The 20,959-nt window shown below is 41.1% G+C and overlaps 1 protein-coding gene across 1 annotated transcript; it reads right to left on the bottom strand.

Moving 5' to 3' along the window:
- Positions 1-20: 20 nt before the first annotated feature.
- Positions 21-19,657, bottom strand: lemd3 (LEM domain containing 3). The gene is made up of 13 exons (XM_044020901.1): positions 18,300-19,657; positions 15,279-15,319; positions 12,360-12,429; positions 11,912-11,985; positions 9,822-9,901; positions 9,555-9,700; positions 7,332-7,433; positions 6,222-6,324; positions 5,811-5,989; positions 4,694-4,775; positions 4,494-4,599; positions 4,319-4,397; positions 21-2,274 (listed from the first exon to the last, which is right to left on the bottom strand). Exons 1-13 carry the CDS (start codon positions 19,642-19,644, stop codon positions 2,105-2,107), a joined length of 2,577 nt encoding a protein of 858 aa, XP_043876836.1. The 5' UTR covers positions 19,645-19,657; the 3' UTR covers positions 21-2,104.
- Between the last annotated feature and the right edge of the window lie 1,302 nt (positions 19,658-20,959).

The following is a 20,959-nucleotide window of genomic DNA, read 5'->3' as shown; positions in this document are numbered from 1 at the left end:
ATAACAGTGATGCAACTGGCTTATTTCTTGAAGTGTTCCCTTTATTTTTGTCATTTTAACACATCCTGACAGTTGTTTGGAAGTGGATGTAAGATCGATTCTTAATGAAATAATGTTTTTGACACGTATGTATTAGGTATAGTGACAATAAAATAGTACATCACCATGGTTGTTCAAAATAATAATAATGAAGAAATAAATAGAAGCATTTGGTTTAATATGAAAGAAAACTGCTACAAAATATCAAATCTGAAGATGAAAAACTTTAACAAAACTAAATCTATGGCAGAACTTGCTCACCATTTCCACTTTTCCATTTAATAAATCCAGTACATTGTTCAGTAATGCAGTGCCAGTCTTTTTTTTTCCTTTTTCTTTTTTTTAAAAAAAGCACAAATTTAAGGCACTGTTGGGTTATCTGCTACCTGCTGCAGCAGAGGTTAAACATATGAAATGTGCATCATTTGTACAATTTCGCACTGCAAATACTGAATCCAACTTTCAACTCACTGCATTTGAAAAAACAAAATTATTTCTAGCAAGTCCTGGATTATGTTTTATTTTTGAATTTCGCAGGTGCAAGAAAACAACACGCGAACATTCTGGAATAATGTTGCAACACTTTTGAAGTAATCCTTATCAAGGTCAAGCCGATACAGTACTCAGTATTGATATCGGTCCAATATGACACTGTATCGGTATCAGTCCATTACTGATCGCTGGATGGGATAGTGGAGAAAGAAAAACATAAAATCTGATATGATCTACTATCCTTCACCAAGTGGACTGTAAAATTTGACAATTTGCATCAAATTTAGAGCAAATTTGTTACATTTTTAAATGGCTCATAATGGGTAGGTGGTAAAAGCATCAGCACACATTAATGTTAACAGCTCAGAAGTTTAAAAGATGTAAAAGTGAGTATTAGACCCATATCAGTATATTGAGGTTGTGATATTGAGCCATACCTATGACAAAAACATGGTAGCGTCGGTATACAAAGTGGACACGATCATAGGGAGTGACAAAGTAACAGGAAATATCTTGGCCACATGGATTGCGAGGTGTTCAGGGTCCTGGTCTGGTCTGAGACAGCAAAAATGAGCCACTTGGAACAGGAGTGCAAGTCCAATTCTCACCAACAGTATAACATTACCCAACTTGAAAGAGGTAAAAAAAAAATACATGTAATAAGTGATAACAATAAGACGGGGCATATATTGGATTATATCTGCAGTAGAAAGGTTTCAGGTGACTCTTCAAGGTAAATTTGTCAAAAAAAAAAAGAAATCACACAAAAATCAAAGACAAAGGAAAAGAAAAGCCCATATATGGAATACATGGATCAAACACACACACACGCACACACACACAGACAGACAGGCTGAATGGGCACTGTCTGTGTAGCCTCTCTGGGACTGTTCTGATACACACTCTCTGCTGTGGCAAGCGAGCGGCAGCAACACAAATTAGATAATTGAAAGCGAAGACGTCATGATAAAAAAGCTTGTGCCACCATTCATGTGTATTTACAGGACACCTGCCACTAACCTGTCATTGCCTTCCTCACTTTGACTAAATAACAATAATAATAATAATAATAAGAGTAATAATAATAATAACAACAAGGAGTACATCGGACATGTTGGGAAAAAGAAAATCAACATCCACGCTGTGTTGTATTGAAAGCTTACATAGAGGCATACTCTGAAACATGCAGCCGTTTTTCTTTTCAGACGGTGGCCAAATGAAGTGCTGGTTACACCGTGGGAGGGAGGACCTGGAGTATCTGCACACATCTTAAATATTCCAGGTAAGCTTCGCTTCCTTGTTAAATCTATGACATTTCTTATACAATGATTATAGAAAACAAACACTGCAATGCAGAACAGCTTTTCTTGCAGTCATCCTGTGTTGAAAAAAACAACAAGAAAAAAAAAAACAACCAAAAAATTGAACAAACTGGAAAAAAAAGCGCTCCCGTGGCACAGACTGAATTCTTCCCCGTTATAAAGCAGTGAAGGAGCAGCAGCAAACTGGCGCTGTGACGCTGGGAGGGCTGTAGAGGAGAAACACGCTAACGTATCCGACGCTGGCAAGCGGCTCATGAGAATCCTGAAGAGCTGGCTGAGGCGTGGCTGGTCTTAGTGTCCGTGGAGCCTGTGGCGTTCAGGTGGAGGCTGGAGGCCTTCATGGGTTTGCTGCAGCCCTGGGCCTGTGGGAAGCGCTGATGGTATCGGTCCAGACGCAGATACTTGACCGTCACCAGTTTACCTGTTAGGGACCAGCAGCAGAACACGGTCAGTGAACGATCGCTACAGTGCACATAAATAAACACAGCTAATCATCACATTACAGTTTACATTTTCACTCTGTACATTTCCATGCGTAGTTTAATCTCAAATTCACCATTTTAACTGGACTACGGTTCTTGTTCTAGTAGTTCCACCAGTGGTACGCAAGCATCGTCTGGTGGTACTTCAGAAATCAGAAATACTGTTCTGTATATACCAGGGTATGTGATCGGAGTGGACCCGAGGAGTTTTGACTGGAGTGCGTAGAATAGCAAACAAATAACTAAAAATAACAATCAGGGTTTGAGGTGCGTGGTGCGTGGAACCCTATTTAATTATTATTTTTAGCTCCATCTTAGTGGGTTTTGACCAGTGTCTGAAGTATAATGAGGAAGGAGGATGATGATGAGAGAGCAAATTATCTTTCTGGGAGTAAATCTGCCTCCTGTGAAAAGACTAGCTGACTTTGCTCGGCCTATTTACACCACTGTATTTGAACATTTGACGATAATGGTGTTACTTCGAGAGCTTAATATTAATTATTAATATTTTCTCAGGTGGCACTGGCCCTTCAGCCTTCACTCTGCGGTCCGTCTCATCCCAAACCATCTCGATTGGGTTTAGGTCAAGTGACTGTGGAGGCCAGATCATCTAGTGCACGACTCCTTCACTCTCCTTCTTGGTCAAATAGCCCTTACACAGCCTGGAGGTTTGTTTGGGGTCATTGTCCTATTGAAAGATAAATGATGGTCCAAAAAACACAGACCGGATGGGATGGCATGATGCTGCAGGACGGCGTGGTAGCCTTGCTGGTTCAGCATGCCTTCCATTTTGAATAAATCCCCAAAAGTGTCACTAGCAAAGCACCCCCACACCATCACACCTTCTCCTCCATGCTTCACGGTGGGAACCATGCATGTAGAGACCATCCGTTCATCTTTTCAGCGTGGCACAAAGACACAGCGGGTGGAACCAAAGATCTGAAATTTGGACCAAACTGGTCTAATGTCCATTCCTTGTGTTCCTTGGACCAAACAAATCTCTTCTGCTTGTTGTTTTTCCTTGGTAGTGCTTTTTTAGCAGCTATGACCATAAAGGCCAAATTCACAGTCTCCTCTGAACAGTTGATGTCGAGATGTGTCTGCTGCTAGAACTCTGTGTGGCATTCATCTGGGCTCTAATCTGAGGTGCTGTTAACTTGCGATTTCTGAGGCTGGTGACTCGGAAGAACTTATCCTCAGCAGCAGAGGTGACTCTAGGTCTTCCTTTCCTGGGGTGTTCCTCATGTGAGCCAATTTCGACGTAGCGCTTGATGGTTTTTGCAACTGCACTTGGGGACACATTCAGAGTTTTTACAATTTCCCGGACTGTCTGACCATCAGTTCTCAAAGTAATGATGGACTGTTTGGTTCTTGCCATAATATGAATTCTAACAGTTGTCAAACAGTTGTGTGCAAACCTGACTTCTGCACAACACAACTGATGGTCCCAACCCCATTAAGAAGGCAAGAACCTCCACAAATGAACCCTGACAAGGCACAGCTGTGAAGTGAAAACCATTTCAGGTGACTACATCATGAAGCTCATTGAGAGAAGGCCATGGGTTTGCAGTGCTGTCAATAAAGCAAAGGATGGCTACTTTGAAGAATCTAAAATATAAAACATGTTTTGAGTTATTTCACACTTTTTTGTTTACTACATAAGTCCATATGTGTTCATTCATAGTTTTGATCTAGTTTTGATACATATATATATATATATGTATATATTTATATATATATATATATATATATACACATATACACATATACATACATATATATATATATACATACATATACATACATATATACATATATATACATACATATATATATATATATATATATACACACACATACATATATGTATATATATATATATATATATCATATATCTCACTTGTAGCACCACATCCTCTTGTTTCCTTTCTTAAGTACTGCTGATGTGCAGTAAATGAAAGTGTTATTAATTGTGTACTTTACCATCAAACCAGGAGCCATGAAGTGCCTTGAAGGCTTTCCCTGAGTGCTCTGCAGAGAGACACTTCACATAGACGCAGCCCTGTGGAGAGAGCAGGAAGAGCAGTATGTCACCTTTTACAGCTGGAAGCTACAGAGATGAGACATGAGGCCTCATCACTCACAGTATGGAACATACCTCTCGTGAGTTCTTGTCGACAGCGATGTGGACGATGCCGTCGTTGTCACTGCACTTCTCCAGAATGGCCTCCTGGATGGCTACATCCCAGTTCTCCCCCACCTCCCTTAAAAAAACATCCAGACACAAGGCAGTTAAGGGCATGAGGTAGAATACATTGAAGGACAGAGCTCAGCTCATTAGAGATGGGAAAAACTCACATGACTGGGTCAAACATGTTTCTGATCTTCAGACATGGAGTCAGGCTGTTGGGAGGAGAATTCCTCCGGTCCAGAGGAAACGCTGGAGGCAAGATGTAATGTTAGGATGCAGAGTAGGAATGAACATTTTTGAATAAATATCTGATTGCAATTATTTTGACTGAAATTGCAATATAAATCACGATATGAGAGGGAAAGGTAATTTTTACATCATTTTTCTCATTTTCATCTCATATTTAAAATAATTATTGAGTGATATATTTTGTGATATATTGTGCAGATCCATGAGAAACACAGATGTTTTCTTCAGTCTGTCGTATATTGCAGTAGGCCGTAATAAATTAATATAAAATTTTGATTAATTGTTCAGCCCTAAAGTACAGCAGGTTTAGTACAGTCAGTTCAACATGGGCTTATCGTGAATAGAGGAGTCGGTGCTGCACTGCAATGACACTGTCGTCAATGTTTTATGTTTATAAACTAGGGGTGGAACGGTTCACAAAATCCACGTTCTGGTTCAGTTCACGGTTTTGTGGTCACGGTTTTCGGTTTGGTATATGTTTATGTTAGGAAAATCAATGTCACTCCTTCTGTCAGTGCTTCAGAGAGATGCTCGCTAGTATGGCTCTCATAAAGGGGGCGTGTCTGTAAAACGGAGCTTTTCATCTCCCATTCTGAGGTAATGTAATGGGCAGTCACAGTCAGGAAACTGTCAGTAACCCTGGAGGTCCGTCCAAATATTTAGCGCTACAGAGGCAGTGTCAGACAACAATTCCTTGTCGGGTCTCTTCATTATATCGTGGCTCCAGTGCTTCTTTTAATGGATACAGCCATGCTCAGCTATCTGTAGGTTTAACGTGCTAATCTCATGTCAAGCCAACACAGTAACAAGAATTGAGTTTGTGGAGAAAGAAATCTGCACGTCTACCACCTTCTGCTGGCTGTGTCACAACAGTGGCAGGGATTGGATGAGTGCTCAGACATAAACTGTTAGCACAAATTAATACCTGCATTAAGCAGGTAGATGCTCTGAGAAAACGTTGGATTACTTATTTAAAATACTGTTTACCAATGATTCCATACTACCTACAGTTTGAGTGCATTTAAGGTGTTTTACCTTTTCCCTGCCAGACTTTTGAGGGCATCGAGAAGCCCTTGTCACAGCTGAGGGAAGGTTGGATCCACCTCCAGACCAGAAAGTCAGATCCACCAATCCTCTGAGTCTCTGTTCGAATACGGGACTCGTTGGCTGACAAGAATCTGACAGCCCGCTCCCAAATCCTCTTCATCTTCTTCCTGTAAAAACATCTCAACGTTTGACACAGCTTCCTCACCTGACTCAAACTCTCATTGTCACAGAAAACTATTAAAAGTGATAGTTGTGGGAATGAGGAGATGACAAAATGACAGTCATTCGGCATTCACTCCCACGTGGGTTTTATCAACTTCTGCTTGACTGACATCAGTGGAAACATAAAACCAGTTGGTTTTACGTTCAGAATCAAGAATCATTATAATTGGTACTGACCGGTCCTGAGGCTGAACCAAAGAGTCCCTGACGTGAGGGATGGGCAGGTACGGCTGCAGGTCCTGGTTCTCTTGGCAAGCTTCATTGTGGCTCCTCAACACATCTGCACATCGACAAAATGTGAGAAGCACAAGCATGAGATACAGCTTTCTAAGGGACAAAAAAACCCTGCATGTTGTGTCATAAATGAGTGGCTTCACCGAGTGTTCATAGCTCTAAAGTCTTTAGGCACTTCTTTACATGTAGACATGAGATACATGTGACTATTGAGCTGTATAGAGCTGTGTGGTATCAGGACCCACAGAATTGTAATCTGATTTTTACACAAATTGGCACTCATACATTCATTCATTAAGATTTCTTTTTTTACTGCTTATTTCATGTTACAACAGATTCACTTAAGCATCTGCTGTCTCTTTTCTACCTGTCGGACACATTAACATACAAATCTGTGCAGTAGAGGTGGGGATGATCTTTATCACTTTTTAATACATATTTTTAACGTGTATTTTTGTACAAAGAAACTTGTTGGTATGTCACTAAAACTTTATTTTTTCACCCAATTTCGTTGTTTTTAGTTTCATATATATAACATTTAAAAAAATCAGTATCAGCCATGGAAAAAAACCCATATCAGTCGACCTCTGCCGTGCAGTCGCACTTTTTGGGGGACAGTAGAGATGCACGGTTGGCGGCTACACAGGTGGACACTGCGGATAGTCCACGGGTGGGTGGATTGCGTGGATGAAATAAATAAATAAATAAATAATACATAGGTTCACAAATTGACTAGATCTGAAATGTGAACATTATCAAAACATTATTTTTCATCAGGGTGAAATTAGCTGACCTAGATGATCTGCACAGCTGCTGTGTGCCATATGTTTAGCAGACTGCTACTACAATGAATGATGGTGGGTGGGTGCAGGTATTAATTGTTGAAAAAAAAACATTGCTTCAGGTGGATTATTGATATTTAGCAGCGGGTGTGGATGACATTACTGCTCCTCCGCGCATCTCTAGGAGACAGACAAGTAAGACGGTGTGCAGTGACGGGAATTAAACACATTGACTTGGTTGAGAGTCATGGGACTGAGTGCGGTTCTTTACCAATAATCCTCTCCACCATGTCGTACATCTGCCTGGTCTCCTCTTCCTCTCTTCGCCAGCGATACTTGACGTAGCAGACGATGCTCCACACGGAGCCTATCGCTGCACAGAAAAACACACACACACAAATGAATGATTGAAGAGACACTTGGTAGCAGAATTGTTCATGCAGCCAGGTTTAGGAACTTTGCTAGCGCATGTAGCAGTTAAGTGCAGCCTGATCAGTTTCTTGGCTACCTTATTTTTTTCTACAGCAAACTTCATTTTAGTTTCATCAAGAAATATGTTGTAGACCAAGCAGCAGCAGTAGCTCCGAGCTAGATCGGGAGATATAGTTTGTAAATAACATATCAATATTTTTATACGCAGAGCCCGCTTGGAGACAAAGAAACACACCGTCTGCACCAGATGAGGGGCATGCACCCTCATTGTCTGTTATGTTTTCATAGATTCTTAATTGATTTATTTTTTGAAGCACGAATATTAATCTATATATCTATAATATAATATACTATATACTATATATTATTTATATATATGTATATATATAAATATATATACTATATACTAATTTAGGGATGCACGATATATCGGCAGTAATATTGTTAGTGGCCGATGTTCGTCATTTTTTAACATATCGGCATCGGTTCAATGAGTAAAACTGCGCCGATTTTAACAACCGATGTTTATACCCGTCTTATTGCTGTTTGTGTATGTGTGTCGGGAAGGGGAGACCATGCCGCATTTGTTTGGGCATATGACAGCGTCAGTGACGCAAGCGCAGCACAAGATGTGTGTGTGTGTGTGTGTGTGTGTGTGTGTTGAGGAGAGATAATGTCAGCGGTGTGGGCGATTTTTCAGGGTGTCAATAGAAGATACGCGAAAAGCATTATGCAACACTTGCAAAGTCGAGGTAATGCGCGGAGGGTTCCGCGTCAAGTCATTCAATACCACAAATTTGATTATGTCATTTGAAAAACTGCCACCCTGAAGTACACAAACAACGGCAGGAAGCTAACGGTAGTAACAGTAGGCAGCAGACAAAAAGAAAGCAGCGCAGCTGGGACTCGACCAAAGGAAGACAGTGGCCAGGGCAATAACGATCAAGGTAATGGAAATGATTGCTCTTGACGACCAGCCGAGGGTTCCGACGGTTGATAGTGCATATTGAACCCCACAACAACCTGCCAAGTCGGTGCTACTTTTCCGATGTTTTGCAATTGAATAAATATCTGGTTGCCATGAATACTGGAAAGTTTGATAACGTATTTTAACATGTTTTTTTTTATTATGGCAGCTCTTAGTAGAGCTTGTCAGGTATTGTTTCTCATATTTGTTGTGTAGTTTTATTGTGAAGGGAAGTGGCGCGGTTGTTGTTGCCGGAAGGAAGGGTTGTTGACTTTATTTACATACCCAGTATAGACGCCCTTATCTCGGTTACAGTAACTTTGGAAGGGTATTATTTTTATTTATGTTCATGTTTGTAATTTATGATCCAAACTTTCTCACAGGAGTTTAGTGAGTTGAGGGAGTTAAACTGTACTTTAATTTAGTTACACACTTGCTACAAGTGGTAAAGGTTTCTAAAAACCTTTACTTGTAGTTGGTTACATGTGTCTTATGTGACCTTGTTATTTGGAGGTAAAACATGTTTTGAAAATAAAGGAAGACATTCAAAAATTCAGCTTGCGTGATTTTCATTCTGTACAAACTTTTATCATCTCAGAAACTTTTTTTTAAAACATATCGATATCGGTAGATATCGATATGTTTTAATCGGTTATCGGCCATAGCAGCAATATTAATATCGGATATCGGTATCGGCGGAAATAGTCATATCGGTGCATCCCTATACTAATTGCAATGCCTTGACTTTAGTGAGGTAAATACACATAGTCCCACAAAAACAAAGATTTAAAAAAAAGGGTACAGAATTGGCAAAATAATTTCTTTCAGTGTTTCGGTTTTGGCCAACAATTTTCATTTTGGTGCACCTTTAGTAAAAACAATTATATTACCTAATAACGAGAGCAGATTCTGCTATAACACAACTTATCTGGGTTAAAATTGAATAATATTCATTAGCTTCTATAATTTTATGTTGATTCCATGTATTTTTGATCCACATTTAATATCATAATATTGGGCTGAATGCCTAAATATAAGTACGGCAGCCTTTAAACCAGATAAAGTTTCAGACGTGCTGTGTTTTGCTTTTCTCACCGATTCCAATGAGGAAGACTCTGCTGATGACTGTGAGGAAGGCTCGCCGGAAGCGGCACATGAAGGGCATGTTGGGATGTGTGGACTCGAGCCGAGAGATCTCGGATACGTCGGTGACTGGACCGTCAGCCTCCTGCCCAGTCAGTCTACACATACGCACAAACACACACAGAGTGAGTAAGCGAAAGCGGAGGTCACAGTAACACACAACAAGGGTTGTGTGGAGGTTGTGATCAGAATTTTTGTGTGTTTTATGTTCAACCTTACCTTATCCCAACATCCTGGCCTGCCCGGATCACCCACTCCAGAGATTCAAGAATGAAGCCATCAAACTCCTGATTCTGAGCCTAAACAAAACACACACATGGTACTTATTTGGACAAGCACAGGGACAGGTGCCACTAACATTTAAAGCCATACAGGTATCCAACAGTAGCTTTTTCTCAGAAAGTTGCAAAAACATAGGATAAATTGTGAAACATAGGAACAAACATCATAGACATTTGAATGAATAGTTAATGTTCACTTGTGATTGGATCTCTCAGAATAGAGGTTAGGCTAAAGGGTTTTTCAATGTGGGATTTTGTTTGGCCCATATTTATATATATATATATACATACATAGGTGATTTTCTTTCTTTTTTTAAAAAACTGTTTCATGATAAATAATAACACAAAAAATTGTTTAACTTCAGTAACCAGTTATTGAACACTACATTTATGTCTGTAGTGCAATGCAATTATATGCAGTATTTGCAATAGAAATAATCTAAATACTAAATATTAAATACATTAAATAAAGCATCAACAAACTAAAAACAATACAATTTTTGGTGAAAAAAATAAGGTTTTAGAGACATGGCAACATTTATCTACTTATCCCAGTTCATACTTTCTACATTTAATGTCCACACACATTCACTAGGCAATTCTGCATGCACGTACATAGCCATGGTACTATTCATACTAGAATTAAGATATAAATCACATTCCATTCCAATAGCAGTAATTTCTCTCATTTGTATGTCCTTGTATTCTTGGAGCACTGGATTAATTGTGCGCACCGAATTACCCCCTTGCATAATCTCAAGCAAGGATCAATGGATACAGTCATCATTGTTACTTTCGACCAAATCTAGAGCGAACAACCAGCTGGACTGGTTTATGCAGTCACTTGCACCTCTTTTTTTTTCTTTTCAACCAAGCATTAGTTTGATGTATTGTGCAATTATTTCCATCGTCAAAAATTGGGATTAGTGCTGCACAATATATTGGAAATCTATTGTCATCTGCCAACCGGACTTTATTATTCTTCACACACATGTCGTCATCTTCACTCCTCATAGCCATCATCACTTCCTTTCACCCTGGCTTTCAAAATAAGAGCAAATGGCTTCAGCTAAAACAACTTCCTGTATCAACATTTTTGCACTAGTAAATAAATAAGAAATAATTCTCTGACAAATAATTAAAAATAACTTACAATAGAATTCCAAATGTATTTTTGTGTTTCTGTTGTATGTATAATTCATCTCCATCTTATTGTTTACTGAATAGTAATACAAGGGCTGCAACAAATATTCCATTATGAATCGACAGCGATAACAAAACATTTAAGAACATACATCAAGTGACATCCTCATCGCAACATTCAGCAGCGTTATAGCATGATTTCCTAATATTGTGCAGCCCTTGTAAATAACCAATTAAAACTGTCCAGATTTTTGACACCTTCTGTAGTATTCAAGCATGGTGATATGTCTTCAAAAGCGGCCGAGCTGGACACACCGCCGCCTGTTGATTTGTCAACAGAGAATTATCCCTTGTGTGACCGGGGGGGGAAATGGCTGTGTTTTTTCCGTGCAGCCTTCTACTAAAAAGTGGAGGTGCTTGTGTTTGTCCAACAAACCGTCTGTATAGACCGCTGTGGACACAGACGGATGACAACCCCCTGCATAGCGAGTCTGAACAGGGCCTCACCTCAGTCGCAGTAATCTTACATAATCTCTGAGCTGTCTTTGAAACTCTGCTTTCGCTCTGAGAAAACAGGCTCCACTCTGCTCTGTGTAACACACCTGGATGCTAAACATCACTGACAAACCTACAATCAAACAGATGCTGATTCACTTTATTACAGAGCAGAGATAAAATAAAGCCTACCATTGCTTTATTTTCTTTTAGCTTTAAAAACAGAAAATCACAGCTGCCACGGAAAACCTGGTTGGTGGAAATTACACTATTGATTTTCATCTCTTGAGTGATAAAGTGTGACATGCAAATACCAAGAATTTAATGACCAACTATTCAGTGCAGGTGAGAAGTTCACGGTACTGAAGCTGCCTGTTGATGTAGACTTACCCGCAAATATGCAGAGGCCTCGTCTATGGACAGACTCCTGTTGAAACTCTTCTGCTCTCCACAGTCATGCTGACCTGTAATCAGAGTATCAAACCATCACCAACCATTCTTATAAAAACATTTTCTCATAAACCCACCTGCGTAGTTTTGTTAATGAAGATTTGAAATTGTTCCTAATTTTAAAAAATCTGATATTTGTTTTTAAGAGAATCCTGAACACAGAACCACTGACATTTTTACAGAAAATAGTTATTTAATTATAAATTAAATAATTTATAATTTATTTATTATAAAATAATAATTTTCATAATCGATTAATGTCTATTTTCTCGATTAATCTAATTATTGCTTGGTCCATAAAATGTTGACCAGTGTTTTTCAAAACCTGGATAGATGTAGCCTCAGTTGTAGTGAGTTAGTCAGAAGACATAGAGGGGTTAATAGCTACCAGCGATGTAGGCCAGATGGTCATGTAGATTCTTCAGCAGCTGCAGGATCAGGTCCTTCTCTGCCTTGTTCTGCAAACAACAAAACACCATCATTTTAGTGTGTATTCATAGACATATTTGCATTTGCTGGCTAAGAAAAGGTTTCATCTCAAACTCAAAATCTAATGAGAAACAAAATAGAGCTGTGTTCAGACACCCACGCTGGAGGGGGAAGTAAAAAACAAATCAGGCCAGGATATTTCCCAGAGTTTGCTGTGCATTCACACATATGAAGAAATCTTTTGCTCAAATACTAAACATCATAATCCGCCCAGCTGATGTGATCTGCACAGAGTGATGAATGTCTGAATGTCCAGACACTTCTGTGTGTTTGAACTCATGAGCCACTGACTGGTGGTAATCATTTCCCACATTTGCACACACTTCATTTTCACTGGGACAAGCAGCAGAATGCTGCACTCTAGAGGACAGCTACTGTACAGGAGCACAGCACTGCAGCATCAGCAGGCTGAGATGCAGATGACTAACCAGAAAGAGTGGGGGGGATACAGTGTTTACCTTCATATCACGGAGACTACACCAATTATTATCTACTTCTCATCATCTTGAATCATCTTGTGTGTTTCATAACTGGTGCACACACACACACACACACACACAGGAAGCAGCGTACAGGGATATCTGAATTAGAGCCCATCACAGGCGAAGTTTTGACCCACAACGTCATCCTTCCTTGAGTGGCATCGGGCAAGTGTGGATAGCAGATAACTAGGGTTGCAAAGGGGTGGAAAACTCCCATTACATTTTCAGAAAATATGCAGGGAACATTAGAGCCCTGATTTAATATTTAGTTTATGCATTATTTGAATTGAAAATACTGTATATAATAGCACTGCAGTGCAAACATATAACATAAATTGGAGAGACAGACAATTAGTGTTCTTCAGAAACTAGTTTTTTTTTTAAAGTCATATATAGTTATAGTCATTTATTGTGAAACACCTGCAGGACCAGGGGATGCAGAGCTTCACACTTCAGAGTCCTAGCATATTATTGTGTACAGAGGCATATTATATCACCTGGCCATAGCATGGTCCTATCTCACTTACATGTGAGATATGGAGGTGTACTTACAAACATGAAGTCGTTTTTATGGTCAAAAGCCTCCTAGTTGCTGCAAAGGAGCCGATATAAATGACTCATCACTGATGCTCCCTCCAGCCGCGTTTCAGACCAAAACCACACCTGCAGAACACGGACTGTCTTGTGATTGGTCAGCCAACAAGAGCTTTCCCACTGTCTTGTAATTGGCCAGTTACCTGGCAGTAACGCAATTGGCACGTCAGCTCTCAGACCCGCAGCTCCCCCTCTGGAAAGGCGGATGCACCTCTAGTAATTATCAAAACATTGAGTAATGCTGTCGTCACGACCCCTCACTGTAATCCCTTACACATTTGATTCGGAGTCTGACCCAGAGTCACAAATGAACCACCTCGATCGCAACGACTGCTGCAGGACGCCTGTAGCTTAGATAACGTTGTGGTTACCGAGATGATAAATACACATACATGCAAATGAGAGTGTAGCTTAGCCTGTAGCTAAGGCTATCGCAAATGCTAAACGACAAAACAAGCACAGAAAAAAAAAATTCCGGTTTGTAAAAATTGTATATATATATATATATATATATATATATATATATATATATATATATATATATATGTATTGTTGGCACTGCTCCTTCCTTTAGGTGAAGTTTGGTGCCGTGTCCTGCTTTATATTACTACTTTCAACCGTAGAAGAATAACTACTCTCGTTGTAGCTGCGGAGTACAACCAGTATGCTCAGCAGCTACAACGAGAGTAGTTCTTCTTCTTCTACAGTTGAACGTACGTCACCGGATGTGCCCGGACTAGGAGGTGCTGCTGTTTAGGAGTGGTGAAATTCGCCGGTTATGTAATTAGTCAACGGAAGTGCCATCCAGACCTCAGTAAAACAATCAAACCTGCAGCAGTGGCTGAACTGATTGTTATGGACTTTTAGGGCTTCATAAATTAGGTAATGATGCCGATACAAACAAAAATGCAGCGTTAATTGGCACTTCTGCGCTATGGGCTCTTTAAAAGGAGCATCCTATGTTAAAGTGGAACTTTTAAAGCCGATTTTTCTCTCCCTACAGTTTCAGAGAACATATTTTTAAGACACCACCATAAACATCCATCGTCTACAGCTTTATCCTCATTGTCGTAAAAACTCACCACTGACGTGCCACCATCCCTTTCCCTCTCCTGGCCATATGCATTTATTTACAGCAGAGCTGGTGAACACAACCCGGCATCAGTTTTTCATGCTTCTGTGTTTTTCAATTCTCAAACTTCAGAGGAAAAAAAGGCGGTCCAATGTTTACTCGTGTGTGGCCCCTCACTCGCTCCGACAATGGTTTTCTCTGCTTTACGTTCAATGAATGTCTTAAATAATGCTTGCTGTCTTGATAGAGTGTAGAGTGTGTGTGTGTGTCTGTTGTGTCGTAAAGCAATATGTGTTTCTCGCGTCGTCGGCTACATTGGGCACAATGTGTGACACATTACTGGGTGTAATGTGTGATTCACAGTATTAAAAATCAGTTTGGGCTAAAACTGGTCGAACAAGCTTGGATCTTAAATCTATGCTTGTTGGACAAAATATTTGTAACACCTCCCAGCCAGACAATAGGATACACTTCAGTTGTAAGAAGGCTGCATCTGGGAAATGAGGGCAACTTAACTTCATTAACATGGCAGCACTTAAACTGCTTTCATTGCTCACATCCATTATGTTTCCCAATCTAATTCCAGGTCGCAGTGTACACATTGCATTTCCTGTGTTTTAACAAAAACTTGGGGGGGGGGAGAGAGGGTCACTGGAAAGTATCTACTTACATAAGAAGTGTCAAAGTCGCTGCCAAAAGGGTGGCTCTTAACTGCAAATAAGAGAAAAGTGGTACAGTGAGAGAACAGAATCAACAGCATTCTCAACAAAAATAACACTGGACAGTGAATGCAACACAACAGCAAGAAAAAAAAAGGACACGGCCTGGATTAGAGGGAGCGAAACTAATTATTTTTTTCCATTCACAATAAGAAGCCGTGTTTTGAGAGCTGAAATGTGAGTGCAGCTCAGACATCACTTCACACGTGAGTCAGTGTCTGTACATGGAGCCAGAGCCCTGGAGGCCTCACCACATCAGCCAAACTCTTCTGAGGCCAAGTCCATTCCTGACACAATTATGATCAACTGTATGTGACATGTTTAACTCAACTTAGCATAATGTCTGGCTGCTTACTTGTTTACTCACAGTCCTACTATCTGAGTCACGGTAATACAGTACTCAAAAACCCTCTGTGTCCTATGCTGTTAAAACATCTATGTTTGGCTACAAACAGTTGTTTGTAACATCATGAGAGCAGTAATGTGTGTGCAGTTTGAAGAAATTGTGTACAGTGAAAAAAAATGAACAGCTGAAATTCAACACCACGTTTGTGGTAAAGTGTGTGGTGTGCATGCGGTGAGACTTCTGCTGCTCCATGTTCAATTTGACACCAATGGTTTCAGACTTTATGGAAAAACTGGTAAATTCCAATTTGTTACAAATGGAAGGAACTGCAGTCACTGCCTTTGTTGCATCAGGGGATGGGGTTCAGTGACACTGTCTGAATGAATGCAGGTCAGTGCAGTAGATCTGTGGAATCATGTGAAACCAGGGGCAGTGTGTATCGTGTCACCTGCCAGATTAGCAAATAATGAATGCTTATTTTGGGGTATTTACCTTTATTCTAGACACAGCAAAGACCACAAGCCAGATTCCATACCAGATTCACTGAAAGCCTCAATCCTAAGGTAGATCTGCCAAACAACGGAAGCTAGTTCTCTTAAAGATCCAGTGTGTAACCTGTGTTGCTACCCTCCAGACCTACCCACTCCTCAGATGAGCCTGCAGAGCTTACTGAAAGGACGACCATAGATGGGGGTAGTTCCTTTACCTAAAGTATAATTTGTTTCACCATGTTCTCCCTCATGTTTCACAGAATTGGTGATTATACCAGTGTTGTTTTCGTAACAGATGACAATGATGCAATTGTTTTGTTGACGCACCTTTTCTTCATGATGATAACGAGACGGTTACACAATAAACATGGACCTTTGATGACTAAAACATGACAAGACGCCTGTGAGTTTTCGCTGACGAGAATGGATGTAAATGGTAGTGGGTGGTCTGTCAGACGTTCAAAATGCATGACATTTCTGCTTATCGTGCGTGTAATCTGTTAATTAAACCCCAGGTGAGGGGGGCAGTCTGCGGCCCGCGTGGCTCTGAGATGTCTTAGCGTGTCTCTGCTCCACCCACCACTATGTGAGTGGAAATACATTGGTGGCCCCAAGCACAGCCAGCGCGAAAGCTGCAACGAAACTGCACAGTCGCCACTGCTTTTGGTGGTTTTCTGCTTGTTGAAGACGACTTCAAAAAGCAAAGGAGTCCATAAAATCGTGCGGCTAACGTTGTTGTTGTTGTTGATATGGCGGCACACAGGGCTTGATGCTGTACTCTGCTGCGGGAAATCTTTGTAGAAGAAGAGGATGAGGTGATGTAAGGGAGGGATGAACGTGCTCGGATAGCAGTCGGATCTTCAGCAGCAGCACTGTTATACCAGTGGGAATAGGAATTGTTTACAGCATTTGGTGCTCAGTTATGCAAGTTATGAGTTCTTACTGAAGTGTTGATGTGATAATAAAAAACGAATGACAGGGAAACACTGAACATATCATTGAAAAACTAATTACCGACCCTATCTTTAATTATACCCCCATTTTCACGTTAGAAAGAACCGTTTAAACACGGATTGAAACTGATTTTTGAACGAGTGGGACCGTGTTTAATAGGCACTCACTCCTGCCTCAAAGGACTGCTAGGCCTGCATGTTTTTTCTGCTTGGGCTCCAATCAGCATTAGTGGGAACACAAGACCCAGGTGATCATTTCTTTTTTATCTGATTTATTACTGGCAGCAATGCATCTACAACACTACAACATGCATTCATCCTCCAGCTGTTAGCCATGAAGAATAGCAAAACTTACTTTTTTACTACTTGAATTTTTATCAACTGGATAAATTGAAAGATCTTTTAAAGAGAGATTGAGGTAAAAGACACAAAATGTGACTGAGTATCATGGTGGTGGGTTGTTTTGTCGTTTTGTGACTTAACAATTAACACAGATGATACAGGGTAAAAATATCACTGTGCAACAGTAATGGTGTTAATTACCTTTGATTGGCAGGTGTACACTGGCTCACAAATCCCCAATAATTTTATTGTGAAAGGGGCTTTGGTTAGGGACACGAATTAAGTTTAACGTAATTATAAATGGCTCAGAGGCAGAGTGAGTGATCATCCAACGAAAAGGTTGGGGGTTTAATGCCCAGCTCCACTCATCTTTATGCCAATGAGTCCCTGAAGAGGACATTTAGCCCCAAGTTGATCCTGACGGTTGTGCCAGCAGTATGTGAATGAGTATGATATGTGTGCTGAATATAATAATGGGTAAAACTGTAGCGTAAAGCACACTGAGTGGTCATCAAGACAAAAAGGCACTATATAGATAGAGACCACTTACTATTTACTTATAAATATACAAATAGTGGTAGCATATTCAATTGCTGCATAAAACAGCCTCCTATAGTGTTACACATTGGATCTTAAAGCAGTTGATACTACATCAGCTCCATTTACACCCGAACCCTAAGACATGATTCTTTATTGCAAAGACCGATACTGAGGAACTTATATTGCCAAAAAACTGTTTTGATGCATGGAGATAAAACTTCTACCTTCCTTTAAATCACCATTTGACATCTTATTACTTCTAAGGAGGATTAAGAGCAGAAGAGGTTTTCAGACACTTACCGACTCCATCCACCTCTGAGGATCCAGAGCCCCTCATCCTCAGATACATGAGGCCCAATAGCAGAAAGAAGAGACAGGCTGCCGTGAGCAGGAACATGGACAGGTAGTGAGCACTGAAGCTTCCCGGGGAGGCCACCTCTTCCCTTTTGAACTGCTGGAGCAGCTCATCCTCTGGGACAGACAGCTTCTGCTTGAGCGCTGCCTGGCTGTATGAGTGGTTAGGAGCGGTGTGGTTGGAGTGGTTGCCCCTGTAGGTCTGGGACAGACTGCTGTACCTGGTGAAGCGCGGTCTGAGCCCGATGCTGAACTTACTGATGTCGCTGCTTTTGTAGGATGCGTCCTCGCTGTCGACGTGGTTGTTTTTCCCGGCTTCCCTTCCATGGTTCTCGGCGAGGGACACGTAGATAGACTTCCTGGGAAAGTTATGGCTCCGCATGCCTCCCGGTGGGTCCGAGTCCCTCCTCTGCACCTCGTCTTCCTCCCCCTCCTCCCTCCGGCTTCCCACCATGTTTAGACTCCCAGGCGGGTTAGCCTTTCTGGCTGCCCCTCCCGTCTGGGACCCTAGGCCGCCTCCGTGGGAAAGGAACGACGCTTTCGTGTGACTCCGTCTAGTTTCCAGTCTGTCCCGCCGTCGGTCTCCGGCGCCAAGGGCTCCAACCTCCTCTTCGTCCGAGTCTGAGTAATCCCCGGCTAACTTGCTAGACGCCAAGTGAGACGCACCACAACCATTTAAAGAGCGAGAGTTCTTCTCCGTTCCCCCCTCACTATCGTCCTCATCTCCCGATTCGTCGTAATCCCTCCCTTCCGCCTCAGGGTTGGATCTGGCACGAACTCCCCAGCCCACCGAGACGCCTCTGTGTCCGTCCGGACCCGGGGAAGAAACGCTGCTATTTAGCGCACTCCCAGCGCCATACTGGCTCTTGGTAGCCACAGTCGGCGTAGCAACGGGCCTTACCTTCGGCTGCGATTGAAAAGCGGGGCTTCGGTCTGCCCTGCCGCTGTGATTGAGGCCCTTTCTTTTCAGGGGAGTTTCGGCGTCAGACTCGTCGGAGCTGAAGCCGAGGACGGAGGACTTCCGGCCCGGTCTCCTGTTAGAGCTCGGGTGCGTGACGTCATGGCTGGCTGGCCTGGATCCCGCCGTGTTGCCGCCGCCAGTGATGCTGTTTACGGCGGCGCTGTTACGGGTTTTACCTGACCGGGAGCCCCGCTGCTGTTGCTCTTCGCGAAGCTTCTTGAGTTTCTTCAAATATACCGGGCGGGTATTCTCGGTGACCGGACCTGGAGTGAAACCAAGGCGCTTTAATTCGGAGAAAAGCTCCTCATCCGTTAACTGCATTGACGCCATCTTAGACAAACTCTGGGAGAAGGTTGTGTGACGGAAATGACGTAGGGGTGAAGTGGCAGCAGAAAAACTGGGCTGCATTCAAGGTCCAACCTCAGCAGGAGGCTGTTTAAAAACCATTATGCACAATTCTTATTTCCACACTCGTTTAGCTTTCATGGGACTTACATTTTTTACGAATAAAAAACTAAAACAGACAAAAAAGCGGACATGTACATTCAAAATACGTTTAAAATGGAATGTAAAGCTAATTAAGCGTAGTCAAAGAGACTTTTAAAGTCATAATTTATTTCAGTGTTTCAAACACTTTTTCGACCACGATTGCCACAGCAACCAACACAGATCAAAGGCAAACTAAGGTGGCATCCACCTCCTTTCATTTACAGTGGATACAATAGCAGAAAAAGACAGACATTTTTTTAAAAACGGCATGGAATTTCAAAAAGCTAGTACGGAATAATAATAAAGAATGGAGAAATGAATCACACTTTTAAATCTTAATCTCATATATCACCTCAAATCAATATTTCACATCACCCCAAAGTAATTTAAAATGAATATGTCAATAGAACAACACACATTTGTTAAATATGAGGATTCCTGAGATCGAAAACCCCTGTTCTTTGGAGAAAACTGTCACTGAACATGATGCTATATCTAATGACACAAGAAGTACAATTGTAAAGAGATAGATTTTGGTACTTTACAAACAAATCTTTTTTGGAGAGAGACAGGAACTGGGAATCACATGCAGGACAGGGCTGCCCGATGCGGGATTCGAACCGGGGGGCTAAACGCCGCCGCAGTTTGAAGTTCTTAATCACAGTAGTTCTTAATCATAGTTTGAAGTTCTTACTCGGTTTAAATTTCTTAGTCAGTTTGAAGTTCTTAATCACAGTAGTTCTTAATCATAGTTTGAAGTTCTTACTCGGTTTAAATTTCTTAGTCAGTTTGAAGTTCTTAATCACAGTTTAAAGTTCTTACACAGCAGAAGCAATTGGGGTGTATTTATTTAAAAAGCATATTAAATGAAAAGCACAACGAATTGCGCAGGGCCGGCCCAAGTCTTTATGTGGTCCTAAACTGAGTATGAGTTGGTGCCTCCTTTCCATAACCTCGGAGTAGCCAGTGCTTAACTATTATTGATACCAATGTAACACTTTTAATTGCATTAACAATTATAGTTGTGCTAGTCAACTCCAAAATGAAACCAAATAACTTAAGCTTAACACTATTTAGATATTTAAATGTACATCTATGGATATCTAGATTTCTGTCCCTTAAAAAACTAAAGAAAAAAATATTGCAGATCCATGCT

Source organism: Solea senegalensis, linkage group LG3 (genome assembly GCF_019176455.1).
Source record: "Solea senegalensis isolate Sse05_10M linkage group LG3, IFAPA_SoseM_1, whole genome shotgun sequence".
In the NCBI taxonomy this organism is placed as follows: Eukaryota; Metazoa; Chordata; class Actinopteri; order Pleuronectiformes; family Soleidae; genus Solea; species Solea senegalensis.
This window is presented reverse-complemented; position numbering and strand designations above follow the sequence as displayed.

Coding starts and splice junctions, on each gene's coding strand:
- lemd3 (XM_044020901.1), bottom strand. CDS start 19,644: ATGGCGTCAATGCAGTTAACGGATGAGGAGCTTTTCTCCGAATTAAAG. Junction 12,430..15,278: donor GCGACTTTGACACTTCTTAT/GTAAGTAGATAC, acceptor TGTTGTTTGCAG/AACAAGGCAGAGAAGGACCT. Junction 11,986..12,359: donor CCATCTGGCCTACATCGCTG/GTAGCTATTAAC, acceptor CTCTGATTACAG/GTCAGCATGACTGTGGAGAG.